The 13,607-nt window shown below is 53.7% G+C and overlaps 1 protein-coding gene across 4 annotated transcripts in view; it reads left to right on the forward strand.

The window, feature by feature from the left end:
• OTOF (otoferlin) overlaps positions 1 to 13,607 on the forward strand; it is a 101,642-nt gene that overhangs the window by 32,275 nt on the left and 55,760 nt on the right. For all 4 annotated transcript variants that reach the window (XM_034952792.3, XM_055108146.2, XM_008952428.4 and 1 more), the window contains exons 4-5: positions 7,512 to 7,611; positions 10,025 to 10,206. In XM_034952792.3, coding sequence (XP_034808683.2) covers positions 7,512 to 7,611; positions 10,025 to 10,206 — 282 coding nt within the window. The remainder of the gene's footprint in view (positions 1 to 7,511; positions 7,612 to 10,024; positions 10,207 to 13,607) is intronic.

The raw sequence follows: 13,607 nt of genomic DNA on the forward strand, positions 1-13,607 counted from the left end.
TCCAGGAGGAAAGGGACTTTAAGTGTTACCTTATAACAAATGGATGAGAGCCTGAAAGGGAAAATCATAGAGGACATATTCATCCATTCATCCATCCATTGATCCATCCATCCATCCATCCATCTATCATTCCTGTTATTCATCCATCTGCCTATCCATTTGTCTGTCCATCAATTGATTTATCCACCCTTCCTTTCTTTCATCCATCCTTCCATCCTTTCATCCATCCATTCATCAATCCATCCCTCCATCCATTTATCAATTCATTTATCCACCCATTTATCCATCTATCCATTCATCCGTCCATCCTTTCATTCATCCTATCCATCCACTCATCATCCATCCATCCATCCATTCACCCATCCTTCCTTTCATCCATTCATTCATCAACCCAATCCTTCCATCTTTCCATCCATTCATCCACCACTTACCCTTTCATCCTTTCCATTCATCCTTCCATCCACTCATCCATCCATTCATCCATCCTTCCATCTTTTTTCTTTTCCTTTTTTTTTTTTTTTTTTGAGACAGAGTCTTGCTCTGTGGCCCACAGTGGAGTGCAGTGGCCTGATCTCGGCTCACTGCAACCTCCGCCTCTCTGGTTCAAGCAATTATCCTGTCTCAGCCTCCTGAGTAGCTGGGATTAGAGGTGCTCACCACCGTGCCCAGCTAATTTTTGTATTTTTAGTAGAGATGGGGTTTCACCATGTTGGCCAGGTTGGTATCGAACTCCTGACCTCAAGTGATCTACCCTCCTCAGCCTCCCAAAGTGCTGGGATTACAGGCGTGAGCCACCACTTTTGGCCCATCCTTCTATCTTTCCATTCACTGATCCATCTATCGATCCATCCATTCTTTCATTCTTTCATCCATCCTTCCATCCATCATCCTTCCTTCCATCCATTCATCCATCCTTTCATTCTTCCATCCATTCATCCATCCATCCATCCATCCATCTTTTCACCCAACTTTGCAGTCACTCATCATACATATAGTGAACAAATGCTTTCTGCCAGTCAGACACTATGCTAGTCACTGGAGATACTGAGATGAGGTATTGAGGCACAGTCCCTGCCCCTACCCTCCCAGAAGGCTTTTTGCCACAGGAAGAGGAAAGAAAGGTGTGTACCTAGAGGCAGGATGAGGAACAGGCTGCTGGAAGACAGCAGACAACTGAAAGATAGCCAGCATTTTCCAGCCAATGTGCTGTCTTAGGAGGTAGTGAGCTCCTTGCCACTGGGAGAGGGTGAGCAAAGAGTGGACCACATTGTAGAGGGGATTTCCGAGTCAGGAAAGGCCCCACCGTATGGGCTCCAAGGAGTCTCTGATTCTGTGGGTTTTATTAGGAGCTTTCAAAATCTCAGCTGAGTATGGGGCAAGGGCATTTCAGATATGCTGTCAGGGCCACAGGGAGGATGTTTAGTGCACAAAGGCCTTCCCTTTGCCTCTCATGGCATCACACCATTCAGGCAGCTGCTTTTGGCACCCACAAGCAAGGTTGGTGAGACACCCCCCACCAGGGGCCCCCAAGGTGAAGCAGAGCCTTCTTCCCTGGGGTGAGATACCATGAGGGTGTGACCTATGAGGACAGGAGAAACAGGAACAAGTGGAAGGCTCACACACAGACCAAGTGGGTGTGAAAAAGGAAGGAGAATCAGAAGTCAAGCACCAGGGAGGGCACCTGAGAGCCCCTGAAGGAACCCAACCATAGGTGCCAAAGCATCCAGGAGCCTTACAGCTTGGCCACTACAGCCCTAGCTGTGCAGGAGGGGAAACCAAGTCTCAGAGGGGAACTTGAGGTCACATGGGTAGACAATGGTAGAGCCAGGGCTAGAATGCATGTCTGTTAACTTCTCTTCCTAATCCAACTCCCAGAAACCAAAATATTTGAGCAGTGATGGTGGAAACTGAGGGCATGGAAGACATTGTTAAATCATTTATAATGAAAGCCACCAGCCTAACCACTGAAATGCTGGAAACGCTTGAGCCCATCAAAAGACTGCTACAAACAAATCAGAAGTATTTGGGAAATCGGGAAATTGACTACCATGCCGTGAATATGTTGAAAGTTACAGCTTCTATTAGGTGTTTTTGGTTTTTGTTTTGTTCAGAGACAGAATCTCACTCTGTCACCCAGGCTGGAGTGCAATGGCCCAGTCTCGGCTCATTGCAACCTCTGCCTCCTGAGTTCAAGTGATTCTCATGTCTCGGCCTCCCGAGTAGCTGGGACTACAGGTGCATGCCACCAGGCCTGGATAATTTTTGTATTTTTAGTAGAGACAGGGTTTTCCCCATGTTGGCCAGGATGGTCTCGAACTCCTGGCTTCAGGTAATAGACCTGCCTCGGCTTCCCAAAGTGCTGGGATTACAGGTGCCAGCCACCAAACCCAGCCTGTATTAGATGTTCTTAAGTGCCAATAAGAAGGAAGACAGAAAGGGGGATAGTTCCTATCCTAACTCTCTTCTTCTTCCCTCCCTGCCCCCGTCCAAGAGAAGGCAGGAAACCCCACAAGGGGAGGCCCAGGCCTGGTGGGAGAGGTTCTGCCATTTCTTTGGAAGCCTAGAGAATGCCCAGGGCACTGCTGGCTGCAGAGCTGAGATGGGAAAGAAGAGGTCCCCTTGTGGAGAGCACAGGCCCAGGCTGACACAGGCCAGCTTGTGGGGGTCAGAGTGGGACAGAGGTGTTTGGAATGATGTGAGACTCAAGTCTCCCCATCCTGGCATTTGCCTGGGCCAGGCCAGAGGAGCAATGAGGCCACTGCCCTCAACCCCCACATGGCCCAGTTCAGACCCCAGGCTCCTTCTCATGGGGCAGCTGAGTGGAAGGGGTCTTTGAGGTCTGCACTAGGCTTAGCAATGAGCAAAGCCATGGCCACTGCTGGGGACAGTGCCTGGCACATGGCAGGCCCCTGATTATTTTGTGGAATAAAAGAATGAATAAATGCCCCTGTGGTGTTAGGAGGCAGAGGGTAGGTATACAAGGTGGGAGAGCCTTTGAGAGGGAATCGGAGTGGCCCCTCTTCTCTGAAGGACTCAGGGCACTCAAGGGTGACACTCAGCATCACATGACTGATGCATTTGGGGAAATTGAGCTAAAAGAGGCATGGAGGAGCTGCCTGGGAGAGTGGGGCCCAGGACGAGAAATGAGCCTGATCCCATCACTGCCATCTCAGAGAGAGAGACTTGTCCTAGAAGCAGAGAGCAGCTTGGAAACTGGCCCCTCACCCAGTGGTTCTAGAGGCTGCCAGGAGGCAGAGACATGGTATGAAGGAAGGAGGCATCCTAGGCAGAAACCAGGAGACCTCCAGGTCTGCTTGGCCCCGTTTGGAACAAAGACCTGTGTCCAGGAACCTTGGGCTTCCCCATGAGAAAGAAATGTTCGGTTCAGAAGATTTTGTGCATCCAGCTCTGCCTGTCCGGGACCTCTGAGGGTCCATGGCCTGGCCTCCAGCCTCCTGCCTGCTAAGGATGCCAGGGACCCTGAATAATTCAGGAGCCAGGACAGCAGGAGAGGCCTCTCAGGGCCCAGGACACCTGACACGGGCTCCCAGGGGAAAGTGATGAATTATTGACAGGATTCTGGTGCCCAGTTGCCGCTCTATTGTGATCAGTCTGTGGGCCCATCTGGGCTGGAGGCCTTTTCCTGCCGGCTAATTACGTGGGGATCTTAGCTCTGCCCAGCTGCCCAGCCCCTCGTGGGGCCAGACAGCCTCCTGTGAGGGGTGTCCTCTTTGCCATGGTGACCTGGATGGCCCTGTAAGGCAAGTAGTCAGAGGACATGGAGTTAGCCCCAGATCCTTTGCCTGACAGCCCCAGGGAAACTGAGGCCCAGAGAGGCCTCTTGTCCAGGGTCACACAGCAGGTTCAGGACAGTCAGGTCTTCACCCCAGGCCTCCTGACGCCCGGGCCAGTGCTCCTTCCCACAGAACACATGGCCTCACAACTCCATTCCTAGGGAAATGACTCAGCTGTCTAAGGAGCATATGAGCCCACCCTTCCTCAATCGTCCTGGGCCCCACTCTCCCAGGCAGCTCCTCCATGCTGACCCATGCAGAGGAGTAAGAACCTACTATGTGTGCAGCCAGGATGCACAAAGGCCAGCTGCGGCGGGCACGGTCGCCTCTGGGGTCACCACAAGGGCCAGAGCCAGGGGCTCCTCCTACCTCTTCCTGTCCCAGCTTCTTCCCAAAGAATATCTATAGAAGACGGGCTGAGGGATGGCATCCTAGAAGCAGTGCCAGGGCCTTTGTTTTGAAACTGTTTTCATGGCAAGCACTGTGTTTTTGCTTAAATGGTATGTTACAGACCTGTAGAAAGAGTCAAGGTTTATAAAACTGCTTTTCTTTATACTTTACATAAGGCTGAGATAATATCAATTGTCTATGTCAAAAAATATAATTTTTACTTTTATTTGAGAGAGGTTGGGGGGTGAACTGTTAGGAGTTAAAACCCCCCAAGCCACTCCTGGGGGTGTGGCAAATTGATTCCTTTAATCTTGCAAGCTCCTAGCGTCCCAGTCCCACCCTCCGGGCCATAGACAAGCTCTGGCTGTGCGAGGCTGTGCACAGCTTGAAGGGTGGGGGACAGCCTGGACCTGCCCCTGAAGCCCATCCTGCAAAGGAGACTCGCCCTGTGTAGGCTCTCCAGATGGCCAGCCCTGCTCATTATTAGGGAGGGGGGAGGGGCTGGCATCCGAGTGCCGGTGTTGGTAGAGGAATTTCACATGAGCAGTCTCCTCACCACTGTCCGGTGGAAGTCGGAGGGCTATAGCAGAAGGAGCCAAAACCACACCGCTGCCAGGAGGTGGAATCTCCCTTGGGTCCTGCTGAGTGAGCCCACATCTGTCTGACTCCAGAGCCTAGGCCCCTCACTGTCTACACCGCTTCCCTTTAGGGATGGAATTAATCTGCATGTGGACAGGGCTCGGACCAGGGTATGAAGTGTAGGGGATTTGCCTGGAGGCCAATCTCACTCAGCACACTGTGTGATTAAGGCAGTGGCTGAATGGACTACCAGTGACAGCCCCATCACTGTCACCGCCACCAGAGTATCTAGCAGGGACTTGAAAGCACATGTCAGGGAGGTTGTTTCAGGGATTCCTCCGGGAAGGGGCGCTGGACAAGGTCTCTCAGGTTCTTCCCAAGTATAAGATCTGAGATTCAGGCAGGTTAAGCCTAGAAGGCACCAGACGCCTCTCTGAGCACTTGCAGGGGGAATAGCTCCACCCTGCCCCCTGGGAGTGTCTTGTCACATTGCAGCACCTCTGCAGATCCTGCGGAGCTGCCTTGGCTGTTCTTAGGCATCTAATTCTGGAGAAAGATGTGCCTGATCGCCCCACGCTCAACAGGTGCTCGACAGGTCCTAGGGGAATCAAGGCAGCTGAATAGCCATCCACAAAGGGTAATAGCAGAGCAGGGATTCTCAAAGTGTCTCCCCAGCCAGCAGCTTCAGCATCACCTGGAAACTTGTCAGAAATACACATTCTCAGGCCCTCTCCCACCCACTGAATCAGAGCCCTGGGGGCGGGGCCAGTGGTGTGAACTGAAGTCCGGTGGACCCAGTTTGGTGACTTCACATTAGAAGCTTGAAGTTGGCCATGGCGGGAGTATTTATATCTCAGAAACCAGCAAAAGCTACAGATGAGCACCTCTCCTCTCCCACCAGTGACACATTTTCCAGCATATCCACAGAGGAGGATATCCCAGCCGTGCGTGTTTTCACAAGCCCTCCAGGTGATTCTGTTCATGCTGAAGTTTGAGAACCACTGATTTAGAACAAAAAGGGGCGAGGCTGCAAAAAGATGAGTGTATTCTTTCATGCCTGTGGTCTACTGTTAGAATGTCTACATGGTACGGAAGCTAAAAGTCCCCTTCCCTCTTCATTTTATAAAGACCAAATTGAGACTCAGGGGCAGCAGCTCCAGGGCTCCTGGCCCCCAGCCCAGCACTTCTGTCTCTGGGGCACTGCCTGAGCTGGGGAGAGGTGCATGCAGCTATGGAAGAAGGCTTCCATGGGGCTGCTCTAAGAGCCCAGAAGCCCAGTTCGGCTTTAGAGTGAAGGAGTGGCGTGGTCAGTTTCATCCTCAGGGAGGTGGGGCACAATGGTGGTTGGGGCTCTGAGCTCCAAAGGGGAGCATTTCATATCCATTCCTCATGGCTGCCCCTACCACTTCCTCCCCTCACACAGATGGGAAGATTTTTAAAAAATCAATGTTCACCCTCCACAGACCTCAGGGTGATATAGACATCAAGCATGTCTGAGTCAGAATTCATCTGATACCTCACCTCACCCAGATCTACCATTAATTAGCTGTGTCCCTTCCCCTTCCGTGGCCTCACTGTCTTCCTCTATAAATCTCAGGCAGCATCAGATGATGCCCAAGGTCCCTTCCAGCTCTCACATGCCCTGGTTGCTTCCCTCGCCTTTGTGCCTTCAGCTAGAAATGGTGTGTGTATTCTAATCCACTCTATGTGGAAGCACCATGTGAGAATGTCTGTCTGAGTTCCCTGTTCTCTCCCAGAGCAACAAACAGTCTTCTGACTGTGGGGTGCAATGGGGTTGAAGTCAACTCCATCAGCATTTATTGGACACCCACTGTTGTTCATTAATTCAGCCAGCAGATATTGAGATCTCTAGTGTGCTAGAAATGTCAAACAGAGGCTGGAATAAAAAGCACCACCCGTGCCCTTGAGAGGTTCACAGTTTAGAGGCAGTACATGAATCACGACAAAACGGACTGCTTTGGAGTGCTGGCTGTGTGCTGGGGGCTTTGATAAGAACACTCGCAGATGATCTCATTCAGTCCTCCAACAACAACTCTGTGAAGTAGGGCTTATCAGCTCATCTTATGAGAAAACCGACACTGAGAGAGCTTAAGGAAGTTGCCCAGGAAGCAGGTAGCTTGCTAGTCAGTGTCAGAGCTGGGTTCAGATCCCTGTCTCTTTGATGCCAGGACTGTGCTGTTAACCAAAGCGTTGCACCGCCTCTCCCCTGCTGTGCAGTTCCATGGGCTCTGCCATCACACAGGGTCCTGCCATCCAGGAACTTACAGGCTGCAGATGTGGAATGGATGAGTGAGTGCTGTTGGTGTGGGCTGGAAACCTTGGTCATGGTTAGGCGGGTAGAAGCCGGAGGAGCTACTTGTCCATCCAGGAAACTCAGGTCCTTTCCCAGCCTCCACATTGAGCATCTGGAAGCTTCTCTGCAAGGGCTCAGCTAAAGCTGGATTTCATGCACCTTTCCCTGCAGTCTGTAGACATCCCCTAAGGGTGCCCACTGCCCCTTGGAGCTCTCCCAAGGAAATGGGCCTCCCACAAACAACCATCCACAGTGGGACATGCTGCCCTGGCTGCAACCAGTCCTGGCTCCTGGGCCACCTTCTCTAGCCCAGCCCAGAGCTGGAGCAAGCCCACCTGAGTCCTCCCCAAGCAGTAACAGCCCTTGGGATGTCAGTCTTGCTCCTCACCCTGGTCTCTTCCATGTTACCACCGTGCCCCCTCTGCCATCCCCAGGCTCATCGGGACCTTCCGCATGGTGCTGCAGAAGGTGGTAGAGGAGAGCTATGTGGAGGTGACTGACACGCTGATTGATGACAACAATGCTATCATCAAGGTGGGTATGCCCCAGGGAGTTCCTGGACTTTCCCATATGGGGCCATCTGGGGGTCTGTTCTCCCTGCCTCACACATGGGGTGGTCTGGGGAATGCCTCTCATGCATGGCGAGGTGTGGCAGGAGGAGGAGACTCAGGTCAGACTCTGCTGGAATGGCTCAATCTGTGGCCATGGCTGGAGGCCCTGTGGCATGGCAGGGTCTGCTGCCCCACAGTAGGCACCCCTGCCCTTCCTACGGTGGGAATGCACCAACCGGTCCTTCCATTTGGACCCAGCTCAGGAGTCACTAAAGAGGCTCCTTTCATCATCCAAAGGCCAGACTGAGCCCTGCTGGCACTCGAGGGCATGACCTTCACTCTGCACATCTAGCTCGGGTCCTCCCTGGGAGGGCAGGGACCTCATTTCCTATTGTTTGTCACATCCCAGCACTTTTGCATGAGCACGCATGCACTAGTGATGCACAGTCTAGAGGCACCTGACACATGTTCTAACAAAGAAGGAAGCAACCCTACCAGGACAGCCTGGCCCCAGGCTCTGCTCTGATTCTTCAATCCTCTTGAGCTCAGCCGTGGCCACTCATGGGCAGTTGGCATGATGGTGAGGAACAGGGACCCTGGGTATGAATCTTAGGCTGCTCACTAACTGTGTGACTTGGACAAGCTACATATCACCTCAAAGTGAGCACACTTACATTATCCACCTCCCAGGACTATTCTGAGGATTAAAGGACAATACACAGAAAGTACTTAGAACAGATATGCACAATAAATCTATAATATTGTTAGCTATTATTTCCTGACCTCAGTTTACCCATGTATAAAATGGGGCTGTGCCATGGTCCCCCAATGGGGTCCTGTGTAATATATGGCCGTATGTAGTGGCCAAGAGAAACAGCCTCAGAAGCCAGGACTGCAGCCACAGGGAGCTAGAACAGAAGGAACGCTCTTCTCCCATGGGCAGGGGTGGGCAGGGAGGGCTTCTTAAAGTTACCAGGGTCTCAGCCACCACAGCAAGGGGAGAAGGGGTGCAGAATAAGCTATGTATGGACACCCATGGGAAGGCGGGCTGGGAGGAGAACACAGAAACCTGGATGAAGAGTGTAGTGTTGGAAGTGAGATAAGAGAATTGGGGAGTGAGCAGGGATGGACAGACAGCACAGCCCACGCCCTGGATTTTCAGAATCAGACTTAAGATGTCAGCAGAGGAAAGGACTCACAGATCTCCTAGCCCACTTGCCACCCATCTCCGCTACCCATTCTTATGAATGGGAACAATGAAGTCCTGGATGGGGAATGGATTCGGCCACAGTCGACAGCAGGGCCAGCACGGAGACCCAGGACTTCCAATGCCAGAGACCACCATTTTCCCACAACAACATACTTGGTTCCACCAAGAGGGTCACATTTGTTCCATGGAAAGGACATGGGGCTTGGAGTCAGGCAGCCTGGGCTCAGATCCCAGCTCCAGTACTTCCTAGCTGTGTGACTTAAAGCAAGTAACTTAACCTCCTGATATGCTAGGTAAGGTAGGTTGCAATGTTGAAAAGATCAAATGAGTGTACATTAAAGCATCTTAGCATGATGCCTAGCACAGTGAGGATTCAGAAAATATGTGCACCTTTCCCTTCCCTTGGGAAATCTAAGCCTGGGTGTTGGAGCATCCAAGCACTGAGTGAGGGCCGCCTGTCTGGGGCACAGGAACAAGTCACCTCTAGACCAGTGAGGAAGGGTGATCCCTGGGCACTGGGGGGAAACTAGAGCTGCAAGAAAGTAATGGCCCCAAGACACAGAGCAGGAAGCCCAATCATGATTCTCCATTGCTAAGCCTGAGCCCAGTTGAGTGCTCTACTTTTTCCCAGAGGAAAACCCTAGGGCAGCTCCCAAGATTCCCTCCCTCTCCAGGGTAGGAAGGGTGAGTGTGAGCCTGGGCCCTGGGCTCCTCTCCCGGAGGCCACTTTCAGCTCATTCTGTCACATTTCCAGCAAGCCGATTTCTGGCGGGCCGTGCCTCATGCCTGCAGGCAGCCCTTGTTCTGAGGAGAGGAGGTGGCCTGATCATGGGGATGCTGAACGACACTCTCGGTTATGTAGACAGTGGACTCAGGGGGTGAGTCCAGGCTCAGTTGTGCTGGGCAGGGCAGGCCCCTCCACCTTGAGCACCAGGGAGGAGTGGAACCACCAGCAGTGGGACCTGGAACCAGATCCCAGTAAGCTGACCCGGTCTGCACAAGTCAGCCTTTCAGAGCCTCTGTTTTCTCATCAGCAAAATGGGGTAGAGGGGATCATACCATCCTGACCTCCTCCAGTGAGGCAAGGGTGTGGAAGCGCTGTGTACACACCACCAAGCAGCCACATATACGGGGTGGAGATTGCTGTCACCATCCCAGCTGCTCACCACCGCCTCCCTCCCTTCAGACCAGCCTGTGCATGGAGGTCCGGTATCAGGCCACTGACGGCACAGTGGGCTCCTGGGATGATGGGGACTTCCTGGGAGATGAGTCTCTTCAAGAGGAAGAGAAGGACAGCCAAGAGACGGATGGACTGCTCCCAGGCTCCCGGCCCAGCTCCCGGCCCCCAGGAGAGAAGAGCTTCCGGAGGTAACAGGCAGGGCCCCTCTGGCTGCCCACTGCTCCCAAGACACGGGGAAGAGACCTGGGGCCTGGTCCTACTGACAGGCCTCTCTAGGCCTAGCTGGGCTCAGAGTACAGGGCTGAGCTTCTGGAGAGACATCCAAGGGGTGGGAAGATGTTTCTGTAGCCCCCCACCCAGCCGTCCACCCCCGAGGTCACTGGGCAGGGAGCAGGAGACTCAGATGGAGCTGCAAGGCCAAGGCCTCCCCAGTGGCCCTGAGGGAGGTGGAGCTCTAACACAGGGATGGGGCTAGATCTCCTGCCTTTCTCAGAGAAGGGGAGATGGGGATAGGAGGGCCCCTGGCCTCTCTGGTTCAAGACCCAGCAGTGTCCACCAGGTGCCGGCAGCCTGACCTCTACCCTGGCCCAGTGAGGAGGCCCAAGACAGGGCGGCTCTTCCTGCCAGAGTGAAGCCAAAGATCCTGGCTGGGCCCTGGCCTTTCTTCCTCTTGAGAAGGGAGGGTACCCGGGAACCCCCAGAATCCAGCGTCACGCCCTGCAAGTGTCCTGCCACCCATGGATCACAGGAAGCTGGATCCAGGACAGCTCATTCCACGTGCACTATTTTTACAAAACAGAAAATGCAATTATATTACTATTAGAGACCAAAGGGACAGAATCTGGGCTAGTCTAGTAAGATGTTGTCCATGGGTTCCTAAGTCACTAGGAATTATGTGTTAAATGCCAGTAAGTCAAGGGTGCATCTGAAGGACCAGGGTGTGTTTTGAGAAGGGACCCTCTGTGCCACTGGAAACATATCCCTGTAAGCTCCTTCCACGCTTTCCTTTCCAAGTAAAGTTTACTCAGTCCCTCTGATGAAGAAACCATAGGTTCTAAATTAGTGTAATTGAACTGACATACTTTTATGGGACACATATGTTTTCTCCTTTGCACTTGAATGAGTTCACACCCCCTTAAGCACCCCTCACACACAGGTGCATGAGTGCACACGTGTGCACATACACATACACACACACACACAAGCTTCAGAAACCCTGGGAGCCAGACGAGTAATAGTAACAAGGTCAAAGTGACCAGGCCTGCAACAAACATGGCGGGACTGTCTACTCCAGGCCAGCCACGGGCATGGGGCAGCCCCAGGCTAGCTTAGAGCCTGTCCCCTCAGACTCCTGGCTCTTCAGCAGAAAACCCAGGCCTGAGTCCTAGCTCTGCCTCTTACTGGTCGTGTGACCCTTGGCAAGTCTCTGACCCTCTCTCCTCACCTGCAAAGAAGGACATAGCAATGAAATCCCCCTGCCCTGCTGCTGGGAGAGCCGGAGGGATCACAGAGGAACAGGTGGCAATGGAGGTGCTGAGCGCTGCCCATGTCCAGGCTGGTGACAGACAAACAGGTTTCTTGTAGCACAACAATGCGAAGAGTCAGGAATCGGGTTGGAAATTGTGAGAAGAGGAGCAGTGCTCAGATGGGGAGTGAAGGGATGCTGACTCAGTGGGCACCACCTGGTCCTCCTCGACTGTCTCCATTCAGAAAAGAGGTTGGCAGGGCTGGTCCAGAAACCAGAAGCCGGGCTCTAAGAAAGGGCTTCCAGAGAACAAGATCAGAAGCCACACAAGGGCCATCAGTCACAGGGAAAGGAATGCTGGCCCCAAATCGGGAGAGCTAAGGCCCATTAAGTCCCATCTGGACTGTGCCACTCACTGGCTGAGTGACACTGGGCATGTCACTAGCCCCTGTAGGTCAGTAACAGGAATGGGTTCAGCAAGTTAAATCTGTTTCCCCTCCAACTCTGATGTCCTGAGGGACCCATGGACACTCTGGACCTGTGGGTCACATCCATGGGAAACAACATCCTGGGAGCCCTTAGCAGCCACGAAGGCAACCTCTCTGGGGTGGCGTAGCAACACAGAGCCAGTTTCTCACTCAGTCCTAAGAGAGTGGGCCAGGGTGCTGATGGGGGCTCTGGAGAGCTTAGAGTCACAGAGAGCCCTGGGCGCCAGGAATCTGGAGATAAGAGGGCTCCCCCGACACTTCCTCACAGCCTGGTGGCTTCCCCACCTCTCCCCATCTTCGTGTGGCCCCTCCCAGGGTAGCAGCAAGAAGCGGGAGCAAAAGGAGGGGCTTCACCCCAGGACTGGGAATTGGGAGAGGGTGACAGCCGAAGCCAGGCGCCCCCACCCTGCATTGCAGGGGCAGTGTGCAGGAGCACAGTTTCCCTGCTGCCACTGGGGCTGCCAGTCCAGGTTTGAGAGCACACTGGGGACAGGCGTCGCTGCTACACCTTCTCCCGCCAGGCCTAGCCATGCAGCCAGCAGGCCTGGTTGTGGAAAAGAGGGGTTGAGAAAAATTCTAGAGATGGGCCATTTGCTGGTGAGGAGAAGGTGGAGCAGGTTCAAGAACTTGGGGTTTTCCTGTAGCTTAATCCTGGCTGCCCATATGGGGCCAGTGAGTTCTGGGTCAAGGAGTGCTGAGGTGAGGAGGGGGACCTGGAAGCTGGCCCCGCAGCCCTAGATGTTGCATCTCACCCTTGTCACATAGTGTGGGTTCTGGGAGGAAGCCAGAGAGCTCTCCAGAAGGGACTTGGCCAACCTTTGATCAGGAAAACACCTACTCCCTAAAGAGGACAACACCGGGGAAGGGGCATCAGTGCCTCACCTCTGACCCCGTTAGGAGCCCAGGCAGGCTTCCCCTGCATCTGCTCCCTGCCCTCCATCCTCTCCTGGGAAGACCAATCCCCTTATAGATCAGGATATTCAATATCCACAGTTCCCTCTTGTTCCTGCTTTAGCCACAATGAGCAAGAGGAAAACCCCGCTGCTGGCAAGCAGCAGTGTCTCACCGGCCATCTTGACAGTTAGGGTCCGGCGTGGGGATCAGCCGCTCCCTGGCTGATGGGGTGAAATGAAGGCCTGCTGGGGGCTGCGGGGAGGTAGACTAGTGGGCAGGAAACAGCCTCAGCCCAGGCAGGCCCCGGGTGGCCCAAGCTGGAATCTTCCATGGATGGAGGGGAGGCAGATGCCAGGAGATCCTCTGGGCACTCCTCACCTCTCCCTCCAGGGCCTGGGTCCACCCCCCAGCCCTGCCCTGCCCTGCCTGGCCTGCTTCTCTGGGACTTCACCCACATTCATCCTGTCCTCACTCTGGGGGTCAGATGGTTCTAAGCAGGGGCAATGTGGACCTCAGGCCTCAGCTGCTGTGACACTCACTCCTAAGACCCTAAGAATATGCCATGAAGTTACCCCGTTCCTCCTCAGGGAATCAGTATGGGGGCTCTGCCTGAAAGACCACCAACCCCACCGCCCACTGACTCTCTGCCCCAACGATTCCACCTCCCCTAGGCCCTGGTCAGCCGCATGCCCTCTGAGCCACTCTGCCCACTTCTCTAGTTCCTGCCACGAAGCCCTGATTT

This window comes from Pan paniscus, chromosome 12 (assembly GCF_029289425.2).
Source record: "Pan paniscus chromosome 12, NHGRI_mPanPan1-v2.0_pri, whole genome shotgun sequence".
NCBI lineage: Eukaryota > Metazoa > Chordata > Mammalia > Primates > Hominidae > Pan > Pan paniscus.